Genomic DNA, 15,444 nt, shown 5'->3' with positions numbered 1-15,444 from the left:
CTTGCCACAACTAGAGAAAGCCCTCGCACAGAAATGAAGACGCAACACAGCAAAAATAAATATTAATTAATTAATAAACTCCTACCCCCAACATCTTCTTTTAAAAAAAACTAAAAAGAGAACTACCATACGACCCCGCAATCCCACTACTGGGCATACACCCTGAGAAAACCGTAATTCAAAAAGAGTCATGTACCACAATGTTCACTGCAGCACTGTTTACAATAGCAAGGACATGGAAGCAACCTAAGTATCGTGGGAAGCAGCTGCATCTCACAGGGAGATCAGCTCAGTGCTTTGTGACCACCTAGAGGCGTGGGATAGGGAGGGTGGGAGGGAGACGCAAGAGGGAGGGGATATGGGGATATATGTATAAGTACAGCTGATTCACTTTGTTAAACAGCAGAAACTAACACGCCATTGTAAAGCTATTATACGCCGATAAAGATGTTAAAAATAATAATAATAAATGCAGGCAAGAACCTTCAAAGGCTGCTAAAACCACTAAGTTTGCTGGGGAACTGGATATTTTTATAGACTCGACACTATCTTCACCTAAGGAAACAGGCATCTTTAGGATTAGAGGTATTTGATTGAGTCTATCTTAAGAGATGAAAGCTAATATCACCAACAATGGGACAGATGGACAACATGTGCCTCTTGTGATGCACTGAGAATCAGTGCATCATCAGGTATCTAGTGCTCCTACAAAAATGCATACCCTGAATCTATTCTTGAGAAAACAATCAGATCATCCAAATGGAGGGACACTCTATACAGCAACTGGCCTATCTTTTAAAAAATGTCAGTGTCACGAAGGACAAAGACAGGCTGAGAAACTGTTCCAGAGTAAGGAGACTAAAGACAAAACACCATAAAAATTAATGTCAAGAGTGATCTTGGGTTGGATCCTGGAGCAGGAAAAACAAAGTGCCACTAAGGCATTTATTGAGATAATTGGAGAAATCTGAAGATGGGCTGTATACTATAAAAATAATGTTTTGTCATATTAAATTTCCTCAATCTGATAACTGTATTGTGGCTACGTCAGAGAGTGTCTTTGTTTTTAGGAGATATACACGGAAGTATTTTGGGTGAAGATTCATGATGTCTTCAACTTCTTAACTAGATCAGCAAAACAAGTGTGTGGTGGTGGGAAGTAGCATATGTGGCGAAATTGTAACAATAGGTGAATCTAGGAGGAGGGTATATATTCCTTCCTTGTGTTGTTGTTGCAACTTTTCTGTAGGTTTGGAAATTTTCAAAATAAAAAGTGAAAAGTAACGTCACTCCTCTACTTAAAACCCTGGAGCATCTCCCATCTCACTCAGAGTAAAAGCTACAAGGCCCTGCGAGACGGGCCCTGCCCTCTGAGGTCACCTCTCCCACTGCTCCTGCCTGCCCACTAAGCCCTTCTTCTCTACGCCATATACACTTGCTCCAACGAGCAGGGCTTCTGCACTGCTGTTCCCTCTGCGTGGAATGCTCTTCCCCGCCCCAGATACTCCATTCCCACCAGAGAGGCTGTCTCTTACCACTCTTCATAAAACAGCAACCTCCTGCCGTAACTCCTTATGCCCCTGATTCTGTGTCAAGTTTTTTTTCACAGCACTTATCATGACCTGACATTTAAATGTTCATTTGCTTATCACCTGCCTCTGGCCGTGCAATACCAGCTCCCTGAGCGCAAGGAGCTGGTTCTGTTCCCTGTTCCGTCCCCAGTCTCAACAACAGCGCATGCTCAGCAGAGCAGTGCTCAGTGTTTGTTGAGTGAATTCACCGCTTTGTAAGCACTCATTTAAAAAGAGGGCACTAGTTTGCACTCCTGCAGCCTCTGGGGGAAGGGCTACTAAGCATCTGATGCTTTTTCCAGGAGCCTGTTTCTGACCAATTCTGATGAATAAAGTTGCTTTTCGGAAAAGTTGTCTTGAATTTTACTTGAAGCAGGAAACACGGACTGCTAGGCGAATGTACACCTTTGTTCATTATCCCCACCCCCCAAAACTGACGACAGACACCTGCACACCTCTCAATTATACGACCTGACTTCCCCACCCCATCCCCCTTCCTGAGAACTCCTTCACCACAGATAAATTCCAGACTTTGAAAACCCTGACTGAGCCTCCTAATGTGGTATTTAATATGATTCTCAAGGACATGGCAGGACCTGGGACCCCAGCAGAAAGCTGCCTTACGTGGCACACAGTGTCCTGTAGGGATTACTGCTGTTCCAGGGTTAGTCAAGGAGATGCAACTGGTAAGGAGACAACATATGATAACGGTTTCCCCGATTTAAGCTCTGAGAAAGAGAGTGAGCTTTTCCCAAGTTACTTACGTCTGTGGAGGTGGGGCTGGGCAGGGACACAGGCTGAACAGGTGCAGGGAAAGTGAATGTGGTCTCTGTCTTTTCATTTTCAGGGGAGTCAGGATGACTGGATGGGGGGGATGTTGGGGTTAGGGCTCCAAACCCCAGCACTGCATTGTATTTTGGAGGACGACCTACAGACCGAGAAAAGGGAACAAAAGGGAAAAAAGGGGGAGGGAAAGAAAGGGGGAAAAATGATCTTACATACCTTTGGCCAGTGTTCCTCATTGGCTAGCATGGAAAAGGAAGTGAGGTAGCAGAGAGAAGGTTAATACAACAGTCCCAGAGAGAGGAAAAGAAGCAAAGATTTAAATGTCATTCGAAACAAATGCATGAGTGTGGAAGGGAGGATAAGAGAGCCTCAGAGAATGACAGGAGATACTGGGTTATGTTAAAGGTCTTCGCCTTGGGCAGATTATGGAGACATTCCTCAACTATCACAATTTGAGATTTCTAACGGGAGAACAAGATATCAAAGCCCAAGAGGAGCCAAGGCCAGGGAGAAGAATTTATTTTCTTTTTCCATATCTTTTACATATTGTTTCCTAAGGTTTTTCTGCAATCGTTATTCTTATAATAATATTAATGATTCTCAGTTCCCACAAACAGATTGGCTGAGGATCTCTGCTTTTCCTCTTCTCTCCTGCCCACATTTTGGTTACTTCATGGCTTGTGAGGGTAGAGAAAGGCAAAGGGAGGAGGCAAAATTCAAGTTAACTATTCTTACCCCTTCTGGCAGAGCTAGGAAGACATATGTTCTGGGAGTAGCTGGAACCTAAGAGCTAAAAAGACCTTCTGGGCTTAACAGTGAATTTAAGTAAGTCTGGACTCAGATACCCTTCCCAGTTGATCAAAAATCATCTCCCTGCTTTCCATCACAAACATTCCAGTGAACTACATGTCTTAGAACTGGGGTGTTCCAAAGTCTCAGGAAAAGCCCTGTCATCAGCAACAGCTACCAGAAAGAGCTGATTTGAGCAGAAGCATTTTGAATCAAACCTCATGGCTACAGAGAATCTACAAATGGGCCCCAATGTGTATGGGAAGTCCAGGTCAACCACTCTTGCCTTATGATATATCTAAGTCAGGGTCCTTGTCTTCTAAGGGCCAAAGGTCGTAGCTTCTAAGCTGTAAGTGATCAAAAGTGCACGCCCAGCACACCATAGGCAAAAGAAGAGCCGGAGAGGTACACAACTGCCTACGAGCACTGGTGGATGCTATGTGGGATCATGACTTTGCCAACAGTTATAATTTATACTGGAATTATGCACAAGAGTCATGATTCTGTCAGCCATTACACAAACATTACCTATCTGCGTTAAACCGGCACTGCGTGCAGTACAAAGACAGATCGCACCGGTCTGCCTTTTCTAGGGTATTTAGTGCTGCTAGAAGGGTAAGTGGAAGATAAATGCTCTTTGTTTACCCACAGAAGGCACGTCCTAGGCATTGTGAATGCAGGCTTTCGTCCTCTGACCTTGGCAAGAGATGCCACGGTCTTTCTGGCTCATTTAACCCCTATCCTCTCAGCAGATACTGCCCACTAGCAGGCCAATTAACTGTGGCTTCTGGCTGGGGGGCTCCTTTCTGAGAACTGTGTCAGAGGTCACTAAAACAACTCCAAACAAAATAAAACAACAAAAAATAACCCATGACACTGGTTACTGTGGCCCAGGAATCAATGTGAAACAATGACTTAGGGATTACCATCGAAATATGTTTTGGCTTCTTGAAGGAGGGGCTGATGAAACACTAGCGTGGGTGTGCTATCTCTCTGAGGGGAAGAGACGGTAACCACTGTACCACCGGTACAGTGCTAGCCCTCCCTAAGGCAGACAGAGGGTCGGGATGACCTCCTAAGCTTCCAACGGCTCTGAGATTGCTGTGCATACAGAAAAATTAGCATGCTACTCCACTCACTCTGCAACCTTTCTAGCCTGGAACTGTAATTCAAGGACACATTATCACGTGGAGAAAAGGACCTTGGGATGTATTACTGACATCAAAGAACCATTTCAGAGCCTTGTTTATAAGCTCAAACTCTGAGCTATTAAGACCTATTTAGACCTGCATGGTGAAGGCAGCTGCTGACCTGAGAGTGAGGTGGAATGCCCGCCCTGGAAGGTCTGAAATTGGGGGATGGAGCTCTTTAGGAATTTCTGCTTTGGGAAGCCTGTTTCGACAGTGATGTTTTCTTCTTTAGTTGCAGGTGCTCTCTTCTCATAGATTCAAAATTCTCAGTGTGGCTACCTCTCTCCTTCCTGCAAAGTCTGCAGCTCACAGAAGCTTAAGAGTTGTGCTCTGTCCTCACTGGCATCAGGACAACTTAGACACTACTAAGAACACCTTGGCAACACCAGTGCTCTGTTGTGCCCAATGATGCTAAAATGCTTCCTTTTACAGGGTGTTCTGTTCATTGTGCTATTCATCAACAGCCTGAGGGGCCTGGGGCAGAAATCCTGCAATAAGCCATTCCCCTCAGCCAGCTTTGCCAGAATCCCAGGAAGGGGAGCTTTTGATTCAGTATACAGAACTCTAATAAGAGATCTCACTCTCTTTTCCCCCCATTCTCAGAGAACAACAACAAAACTATATTCAAGGGATACAGGAGTTAGGCTCTAGGACAACGGGAGGAGGGAGGGGAAAGAAACACAACACAGAAAGCAAAAGCAAGAGCAAAGGAGAGATACAAAAAAGGTACTCACCTCTCTTCCGGGTCCCAGGATGCATTGTACTGTTCAGGTACGTGACTGCACTCTTCTTACGCTTTCGGGATTGAAGAAAGAAAGGTGACTGGTTGAATAGCATGGTTACTACTAATACCGGTACAAGCCAAAGACCAAGCACAGCATGCCCGTCAACATGCCAACTAGTTAGTGCTAGTCACCCAAAGGTCTCAGTGATAACTGGACTTATCATATGTACTTGGCTCTGAAAGAATATTCCAGAGAGGTACGTCTCTGCTTCAGAAGAAAGTTCTGTTCAGATGACAGGATGAGTTAAATTTTTAAGGTAGGTTTGTATCTACTTAAACTTCAGGAAAAAACGAAGGGGGAAATAGCGAATAATAAAGATGAAATAATGTTCTCAGCCAGAGAAAAATCCATCATTTTACAAAGCTGGCCAAGTACAATCAGGGTACTGCTCGTAAGCAGCTTTTCAGATGGGAGGTGCTGAACAAGCCCTAAATAAAACTGGAAATGTGAGGGAATGGCCAAGTGCTGGCCAGGAATACCTCTGGCTCAAAGACCGCGCCACTGTACACTGGATTTGCTGTCGTTCTTCTTTTTCGTTCTTGCCGCTTGCTTTGGATTTCTTGGGAAAGCAAAAGGTCTGGATTAGAAGAAAGGTATGGAGAACCCCCCCAAACTTAACTTCATTGTTTACTTATTGGTTTTCCCATGACAAATTAGAAATGAGACTAAGTCTCTTGGTTTCACTGCAGCCTCAGCAAAGGGAAGCACGTTGCTGGGAGCAAATACGTAGGACCATCCACTCTCACCTCTTGGAAAGCAAGGCCATGCTGTCCTACAGTGTGGCTCTCTGTGATTGAGAGCTTAACAGTAGACAACACTTGTAAAAGTGTCCTGATTTACTTTTAGATCACTGTAATTATAGGTGTGGATGAACTTTATCCACAGACCTAGATTGAGTAATCATAGTTCACCATTCTTGAATTAAATCACTAGAACAGGTATAGCTTTGCAACTATTCTTAAGATTCCAATAATCTAGAGTGACTGAAAAATACAAAGACTTGCCAGAGGGGCATTTGCTACTTTATGCTGCCAAAAGTTTCTCTAAGTGAACGGAGTCACCTTAATGCAGGCAACTAGGGAGCTTGCCCAGGACAGCAGTGTGGATAAATAATGACAGGAAGGGGAGGGGCTGAACATTAGATATAAGGAAGGTAAGTTTACTCCAAGAAAAGAGTCCATACTGGTTGAATCATACTCTGCTTGTGTTCCAATTTTCAATTCTAACAATAAATCAAACAACATTTTCAAGAACAAAGCCCTGGGCCAGAAGCAAGGTAGCGCCATGAATATCTTCTCTTACCTTCTAGATGGTCATGTGTTACCAACCCTAGAGACACCATGAAGGCAAGTTTCTGTGCCAGAGAAACAAAAGAAGAATATACTTCAGTGTGGGTTCTCGCAAAGTCAGCTGCATATTCCTAGTTAGACTCCTGGGGAGAGCCAGCTGGTGGCTGAAAGGAAGCTGGGTTCAGGTGAACAAGGAGTGGGCACCCTCCACTCTTAGCAGCTATGGAGCCGCTCTGGAAGCTTTCTGATCTTACAGGGATCAAAAGAGAAGGACTGGGGCCTATATCTTCCACTCTCTCAAGGGCGGAAATCAGTATCTTGAATGACCTAAGTTTTTTCCAGAAAAATTCACAAGGAGGGAAGAGGACTTCACCCTGAAGAAACACACAGAGGGTTACAAACAGCCTCCCATACAAGCAGCTCCAAATTCTAAGTACTTCATTTGTCATACCAGGTCAGGGGTTCTTATATTTTTGCTACCACTGATTGGACAATAACTCAAAGCTAAGTGAGTTTGAGGAATGACAGCAGGTGGTTCTGCTTAAGACTACGATTTTTCAATCAACCGTGGACCTACAAATTATAGAGTGCTTTCTCTCTGACCACCACTCTCAGGGCTCCATCAGAAGCCAGACTGATCAGAACACTGTACTCCAAAGCTGGAACGTTAGATGCTTAAAAATGGAGAGAGCAACAGATTGATTACTATTTTGCTCTTTGGTTGCATGTGGTCTGGAAAGTACGCCTTTATTTTCTGCTGTACCACCGCATGCAGCTGTTAAATATGCCACATAACGTATCATCCATTTCTCTCAGTGATGAATAAGGAACATCATTAGCTGTCAGGAGACATAAGCCTGCAGAATTATTCATACCACAATTTGGTCTTTGAAAATCCTGACATTTTACCCTCAACTTTAAATATCATGGTATTCTGGCCTGAAGTGATAGGTTCAAGCTATTCGAGGTACTGAGTGTTTTATAAAGATAACCTTGAACAAGCCACTTGAGAACACAGACATGTCCTTTACTGGTATCCACAGAGTCCTGAAGAAATGTTTTAATTTTATTTCTTATTTCAGAAACTAGGGTGGGCACCTATCCTCCCGACAGCCAGAGTACTTCAGTAACGAAAAGCGTCTTGGACGTGCTGCCCGTTTTCTACGTTGCATACATTTTGTGGCTGCCAATTAACTACATTCCTAATTTTCACTATTCCTTCAAAACTTAAGATTAGAAGGCCGTCTACCAACTGTTCTCTGTTAGTAAAGCAGTGTGTGAACTGACACTCAGATGCACCTTCTTTTAATCAAGTAACAGCATCCTTCTTGGCCACTCACACCCAACTCATCTTTGCCAGTCTAGATCAAGCTCATAAAAGAATTATTAAATGGAAAAAAATCTCTTCTGTAGAACAGATTTTAAGTGATAAATAGAATAAAAAGCTGTCAAGAACTTTTGCCTTATCTATGTACCACACATATGCCAATAACTAATTTATTCCCTTTATGGCAGTGATTCTGTCCAATTAGAAGTATGTGTTATTCCACATGATGCTACTTGCTTGCCCACACTGTGCCATTGACATAAGATATCCTTTAGTTTCTTGGTTTTTTTAAATAAATTTATTTATTTATTTTTGGCTGCATTGGGTCTTCGTTGCTGCGTGCGGGCTTTCTCTAGTTGTGGCGAGTGGGGGCTACTCTTTACTGCGGTGCACGGGCTTCTCATTGCGGTGGCTTCTCTTGTTGAGGAGGACGGGCTCTAGGTGAGCGGGCTTCAGTAGTTGTGGCACGTGGGCTCAGCAGTTGTGGCTCGTGGGCTCTAGAGCACAGGCTCAGTCGCTGTGGCACACAGGCTTAGTTGCTCCACGGCATGTGGGATCTTCCTGGACCAGGGCTTGAACCCGTGTCCCCTGCATTGGCAGGAGGATTCTTAACCATTGTGCCACCAGGGAAGTCCTCTTTTAGTTTCTTTTGATAAGGAAATTTTGCTAATTGCTGTTTTCCCCTCTCCAAGCCTAATACTTCTCATTAATTCTGCAGATTATTTTATAAGTTTCTCAGCAATATGCATGACTAGGACTTCTTTTAGGTTCAAGTTTTGGTCTCTTCTTTAAAGACAAATTAAAAATTAATTCATTTCATATCAGAAAGTATTATAATTTGTACTTGCTTTAAGAAAAACCTGAACTGGCTTAATAAATCACTGCTTCAAAAAAATGACATGAAGCTTTGATGGCTTTATGCCACTATTTGACATGGTTTCATTAAAAAGAATGCACTGAGGATCGAAGGAAATGGATTGCTGGTCTAATAAAATCCAACTATCATATATTCATCATCATATTACCTGTCCACATTTTTCTTTTATAGCTGCTTGTACAAAAGTATCAAACTAAAACATCTCTTGCCTAAGGACATACAAATTCACATTCTATATTTGTACCACAGTTTTGTTTGCTATTTAAGTTTATAATTCTATCCTAAGTTGAAGTACAGATGCTAGTATTTTCATCCCTACTTTTATGCTTCAATGAACTACTTATGAGCTACTGATACATCTGGGATTTGGGGATCTAATGCAATACAATAGTAATAACAAAAATGCACGTGTAACAATTGTAATCGATAACACAGACCTTAACTGAGTGAACTGGACATCCTTTAGATGTTGGCTGAGACAAACGAAACATAACGATCACTAGGAATGCAGTGGGATACTGCATTTGGCAATAACATTACTGAATAGTGAGAAAGCACAAGACAAGGATATCAAGTGATTCAGAGAGCAAGTGTCCCTCATGATGCATGTGAATAAGTCGCATCACATAGACTGAGCCATGCCTTGGAGGGCTGGGCCTACCTGAGGGTTCTCCTCCCGTTTTGGTTTGGGTGCAGTAGGTGGAGTGACGGTGCGGCTCTCCGTTTGTTTCTCATCTGTTTCTGTGTGGGATTTAATTGTCTAGAAGAAGAAAATTAAATGAAACTTCAGAATTCACTTTTTTATTAAAAGAATAAAAGAAAACATAGTTTGACTGTTGCCAACAAGAAAGAAAAGAACATACTCAAATTGGAAACATATTAATAAAGGAGATAATACGGACTTCATTGTAGAAGGGGGAAAAAGTAAAATGGAAGGCCCCAGTTGAAATGATTAAATTACATGACTAGAATAGCTATGAATCTATAAACACAACAGTCTATTTCAATGTACTTTAGGAGGCAGGGGTAGTTTCCCAGAAGTAAGTCCATTCTTGTTACATATGGGTCAAGCTCTAGTTCATAGCATGCTTAGGATCTGAATGATGTCCAAAAAAATCTTAGATACACACTTTTCTATTTCAGAACAATTCTAATCACAATCTAAGAGAGGTTGCAGAACTATCCTTACTTGGGATATTTAAAACCTGCCTATATCATCCGTTAGAGGAGAGATGCAGTTGCCAAGGAAAGGCCATCTTGTAAAAGGCTGCCATCCTGATTACGGCCAAGCTCATCTTCCAGATGCGTCCATTCAAACAAAAGAAACACCAGTAGCATTACCATCTTCAGACACAAACGGCAGCTAGCAAACTAGCAGACTGGGTTTGCATTACTATTCTTATCTTGACCCAATGGCTAATTCATTTCATGAAACCCTCTGTAAATACTGAAATGATATTAGAACAGTGGATATAAAACTATAAACATAAACCTAATTTACATTTTCAAAATTAAAAACCATGCAGAAAAGGATTATAAGAGACTACTACAAACAACTATATGCCAATAAAATGGACAACCATGAAGAAATGGACAAAGTCCTGGAAAGATACAATTTTCCAAGACCGAACCAGGAAGAATTAGAAAATATAAACAAATCAATCACAAGTAATGAAATTGAAACCATAATTAAAAATCTTCCAACAAACAAAATCCAGGACCAGACGGCTTCACAGGTGATTTCTATGAAACATTAAGAGAAGAGCTAACACCCATCCTTCTCAAACTCTTCCAAAAAACTGCAGAGGGAGAAACACTCCCGAATTCATTCTACGAAGTCACCATCACCCTGATAACAAAACCAGAAAAAGATATCACAAAAAAAGAAAATTACAGACCAATATCACTGATGAACATAGATGCAAAAATCCTGAACACAATACTAGCAAACAGAATCCAACAGCACACTAGAAGGATCATACACCATGATCAAGTGGAATTTATCCCAGGGATGCAAGGATTCTTCAATATACGCAAATCAATCAATGTGATACACCACATTAACAAATTAAGGAATAAAAACCATATGATCATCTCAACAGATGCAGAAAAAGCTTCTGACAAAATTCAACACCCATTTATGATAAAAAAAACTCTCCAGAAAATGGGCATAGAGGGAAGCTACCTCAACATAATAAAGGCCATATACAACAAACCCACAGCAAGCATCAGACTCAATGGTGAAAAAGTGAATGCATTTCCACTAAGGTCAGGAACGAGACAAGGATGTCTGATCACTCTCATCACTCTTATTCAACATAGTTTTGTAAGTCCAAGCCACAGCAATCAGAGAAGAAAAAGAAACAAAAGGAATACAAATTGGAAAAGAAGAAGTAAAACTGTCACTGTTTGCAGATGACATGATACTATACATAGAGAATCCTAAAGATGCCAAGAACTAATCAATGAATTTGGTAAGGTTGCAGGATACAAAATTAATGCACAGAAATCTCTGGCATTCCTATACACCAACAATGAAAAATCTGAAAGAGAAATTAAGGAAACACTCCCATTTACCACTGCAACAAAAAGAATAAAATACCTAGGAATAAACCTGCCTAAGGAGGTGAAAGACTTGTATTCGCAAAACTATAAAACACTGATGAAACAAATCAAAGATGACACAAATAGGTGGAGAAATATACCATGTTCTTGGATTGGAAGAATCAATATTGTGAAAATGTCTCTACTACCCAAAGCAATCTACAGATTCAATGCAATCCCTATCAAACTACCAAAGGCATTCTTCACAGAATTAAAACAAAAAAATCTTAGAATTCATATGGAAACACAAAAGACCCCGAATAGTCAAAGCAATCTTGAGACAGAAAAATGGAGCTGAAGGAATCAGGTGCCCCGACTTCAAACTATACCACAAAGCTACAGTAATCAAGACAGTATGGTACTGGCACAAAAACAGAAATATAGATCAATGGTACAGGATAGAATGCCCAGAGATAAGCCCATGCACATATGGGCACCTAATTTACGACAAAGGAGGCAAGAACGTACAATGGAGAAAAGACAGCCTCTTCAATAAGTGGTGTTGGGAAAACTGGACAGCTACATGTAAAAGAATGAAATTAGAACACTACCTAACACCATACACAAAAATAAACTCCAAATGGATTAAAGACTTAAATGTAAGACCAGACACTATAAAACTTTTAGAGGAAAACATAGGAAGAACACTCTTTGACATAAACCACAGCGAGATCTTTTTTGACTCACCTCCTAGAGTAACAGAAATAAAAACAAAAATAAACAAATGGGACTTAAAAGCTTTTGCACAGCAAAGGAAACCATAAACAAGACAAAAACACAACTCTCAAAATGGGAGAAAATATTTTCAAATGGAATAACAGACAAAGGATTAATCTCCAAAATATACAAACAGCTCATGGAGCTCAATGTCAAAAAAACAAACAATCCAGTTAAAAAACGATGATGCTCAACATCACTAATTATTAGAGGAATGCAAATCAAAACTACAATGAGGTATCACCTCACGCTGTCAGAATGGCCATTATCAAAAAAGCTAGAAACAATAAATGCTGGAAAGGGTGTGGTGAAAAGGGAATCCTCCTACACTGTTGGTAGGAATGAAAATTGATACAACCACTATAGAAAACAGTATGGAGGTTCCTTAAAAACTAAAAATAGAACTACCATATGACCCAGCAATCCCACTACTGGGAAACCATAATTCAAAAAGAAACATTCACCACAATGTTCACTGCAGCACTATTTACAATAGCCAGGACACAGAAGCAACCTAAATGTCCATCAACAGATGAACAGATAAAGAAGATGTGGCACATATATACAATGGAATATTACTCAGCCATAAAAAGAAACAAAATTGACTTATCTATAGTGAGGTGGATGGACCTAGAGTCTGTAATACAGAGTGAAGTAAGTCAGAAAGAGAAAAACAAACACCATATTTAACACATATATATGGAATCTAAAAAAAAAAAAAAAGGTACTGATGAACCTAGTTGCAAGGCAAAAATAAAGAGGCAGACACAGAGAATGGACCTGATGACATGGGGTGGGACAGCAAAGCTGGGGTGAAGTGAGAGTAGCATCGACATGTATACACCACCGAATGTAAAACAGTTGGCTGGTGGGAAGCAGCAGCATAGCACAGGGAGATCGGCTTGGTGCTTTGCGATGACCTAGCGGGGGTGGGATAGGGAGGATGGGAGGGAGGCTCAAGAGGGAGGGGATATGGGGACATGTGTATGCATATGGCTGACTCACTTTGTTGTACAACAGAAACTAACACGGTATTGTGAAGCAATTATACTCCAATAAAGATCTATTAAAAAAAAAACACAATGCAGATGCAAATGGTCTTTTTGTATGGCAACAAGTAATTAAATAAATGAGTGAAACTGTCTGATTATTGATGAGTAGGAGCCAAATGAAAGACTGGTTCTACAAACAGGATATCAAAATTCTCAGAAATCATTATGTTGTGAAATATTTTACTAGATCTGAAAAACTAACATAATCACTTTATTTTTTTCACTTTATTTCTTGGCCATGTCCATATTTTCCTTCTGCTTCTCATATTATTACTTTAGGAAAGTGTTAAGTATCTGTCTTATCAATACTGTGGCAACCACTGTCCTGGGGCATAAATGCTACCTTGTATTTTTTTTTTTCTCATCAGGGTCCTATCTTATTTCCACCTCCAGACTATATAAGCTACTTGAGAGCAGGATTGTTCTACACACTTTTGCACCCCTTTGTGCCCAGCACAGGGCCTCACCGTAGAGCAGGTATGCTGTAAAGAGACGTTGATCTTCTGAGTGGGGAGTATGACCTACCAGAAGAATCACTTGCTTTCCTCTCTCTCTCACACACGCTTTTTTTATTAACCAAAAAGGACACATTTCCCCCATAAAACAAACCACCAAACACACCTACAAAGGAACACAATGGGAAAGTAGTTTATAGTGACATTTTTAAGGTCCTGGGTATCCAGGAAGCTTATTTCATAGCTCCGTGAATTGGAAGAACAGGAGTCTGACAGGGGAGGGAGAAGAGAAGGTCAACTATAAGGGTTTGCTGCTCCATTCCAAGGCTGTGTGATGTCCCTGGGGGTCTCTTGCTTCCATCTCTAGGGCTGAATAAGCAGGCAGTGGTGATGCCTCCAGGGAAGATCAAACCAATTCCTCTTCACTAAAAGAATTATCCAGGGTTCAAATTTTCTCTCACGCAGAAGAGTACAATTATCTCAAGGTTGGATAAAGAATACCAAAAGCACCCAAGAAAATAAAGATAAAGCAATTGCTGGTGGCGCATTGGTTAAGAATCCGCCTGCCAATGCAGGGGTCACAGGTTCAAGCCCTGGTCCAGGAAGATCCCACGTGCCGCAGAGCAACTAAGCTTGTGCGCCGCAACTACTGAACCTGTGCTCTAGAGCCTGCGAGCCACAACTACAGAGTCCGCGTGCCACAACTTCTGAAGCTCGAGTTCCTAGAGCCCGTGCTCCACAACAAGAGAAGCCACCGCAATGAGAAGCCCGTGCACTGCAACAAAGAGTAGCCCACGCTCGCCAAAACTAGAGAAAGCCTGCATGCAGCAACAAAGACCCAACACAGCCAAAAATAAAATAAATTAAAAAAAACAAAAAATGTATTAAAAATAAAGCAGAACTCCTTAAAAAATAAAAAAAAAAAGAGATAAAGCAATCGAAACAATGGGGAGTGGGGAGGTGTCTTTCTCTCATGGACTTTCCGCTCCAGGGGAAGCCAGCTGCCATGCTGTGAACAGCACTATGGAGGGGCCTATGAGGTGAGGAACTGAACCTCCTCCAACAGCTAGGGAGAAGTGAGGACTGCTGACAACCATGTGACTGAGTTTGGAAGTGAATTATCCAGCCCCAGTTGAGCCTTGAAATGACTGCAGTCCTGACCAACTAGTTTGAATGCAAATTTGTGAGGGACCTTGAGCCAGGACCACTGAGCTAAGATGCAACCTGATTCCTGATCTCAAAAACTGTGTGAGATAATAAATTTTTGTTGTTTTAAGGGTTTGACATCACAGAAAACAGGGAGTTTTAGAATCAGTCCTTTCACTAAAGCAAACATTAAGCTGGCAGAAACTGACAGAATCAACTTTTTAAAACTCTGGAATCTAATAAAAAACTAAGAATAACCAGAGGGGGCCACTTACTGAAGAAAGAGGCTGCTAAATTTTATTAAGAAAGCAGTTTTCCTTACCTACCAACAAATCCATCCCTTAGTTCAACAGAGGCTGTGGAGATGGTAATCTGTGTTCCTGGTGTGGTTTGCTGAACCTCGTTTTCAACTTGTGGCTGTGTATTCTGACCAGTCCGGTAATCCCCTAAGGACTGGTGCAGGCTGACCCTTGTTTGCCCACCCAAGGCTGGAGCGGCTTTCCAGGTGCCATCTGATGAAAGCATCTAAAGACATATGTTACCTGTAGTTACCTGGTGCAAAGGATGGGAGGTGGAGTATGCAGCAGACAGACCCAAAGGTCTAGGAAGAAGGAGGCTGAGGAGGAAGATCCTTGGAGGAGTAAGGGCTTTGAAGGGCTATCACGTGTACTGGGGAACCCCAAGTGCACTGAGCATTCCCAGGGCTAGATGCATACTCAGAAAAGAGCTGAGAGAACCCTAAGCTTGTACCTCTGGCTGATCTTTGAGCTCTGTCCAAGAAAGAGGTGAAGTCTAAGACAGTTACAGGTGGCCTGGCTTAGCATTGAAGGAATACCCCCTGCTCAGAGCCAATCTG

The 15,444-nt window shown here is 41.7% G+C and overlaps 1 protein-coding gene across 19 annotated transcripts in view; it reads right to left on the bottom strand.

Annotated features, from left to right (window-relative positions):
• Nucleotides 1-15,444, bottom strand: part of PHF21A (PHD finger protein 21A) — a 186,407-nt gene that overhangs the window by 13,898 nt on the left and 157,065 nt on the right. For 15 of the 19 annotated variants that reach the window (XM_024748940.1, XM_024748952.1, XM_024748951.1 and 12 more), the window contains 5 exons: nt 9,276-9,374; nt 6,424-6,475; nt 5,601-5,680; nt 5,071-5,131; nt 2,336-2,499 (listed from right to left, as the gene is read on the bottom strand). In XM_024748940.1, coding sequence (XP_024604708.1) covers nt 2,336-2,499; nt 5,071-5,131; nt 5,601-5,680; nt 6,424-6,475; nt 9,276-9,374 — 456 coding nt within the window. Of the gene's footprint in view, nt 1-2,335; nt 2,500-2,573; nt 2,597-5,070; nt 5,132-5,600; nt 5,681-6,423; nt 6,476-9,275; nt 9,375-15,444 lie in introns of all 19 variants that reach the window. The other 4 variants (XM_024748957.1, XM_024748958.1, XM_024748960.1 and 1 more) reach the window with 1 other exon arrangement.

Source organism: Neophocaena asiaeorientalis, unplaced genomic scaffold (assembly GCF_003031525.2).
Source record: "Neophocaena asiaeorientalis asiaeorientalis breed wild unplaced genomic scaffold, Neophocaena_asiaeorientalis_V1.1 scaffold43, whole genome shotgun sequence".
NCBI classification, from domain to species: domain Eukaryota; kingdom Metazoa; phylum Chordata; class Mammalia; order Artiodactyla; family Phocoenidae; genus Neophocaena; species Neophocaena asiaeorientalis.
The sequence above is the reverse complement of the archived record's forward strand: the minus strand, read 5'-3'. Positions and strand labels throughout refer to the sequence as shown.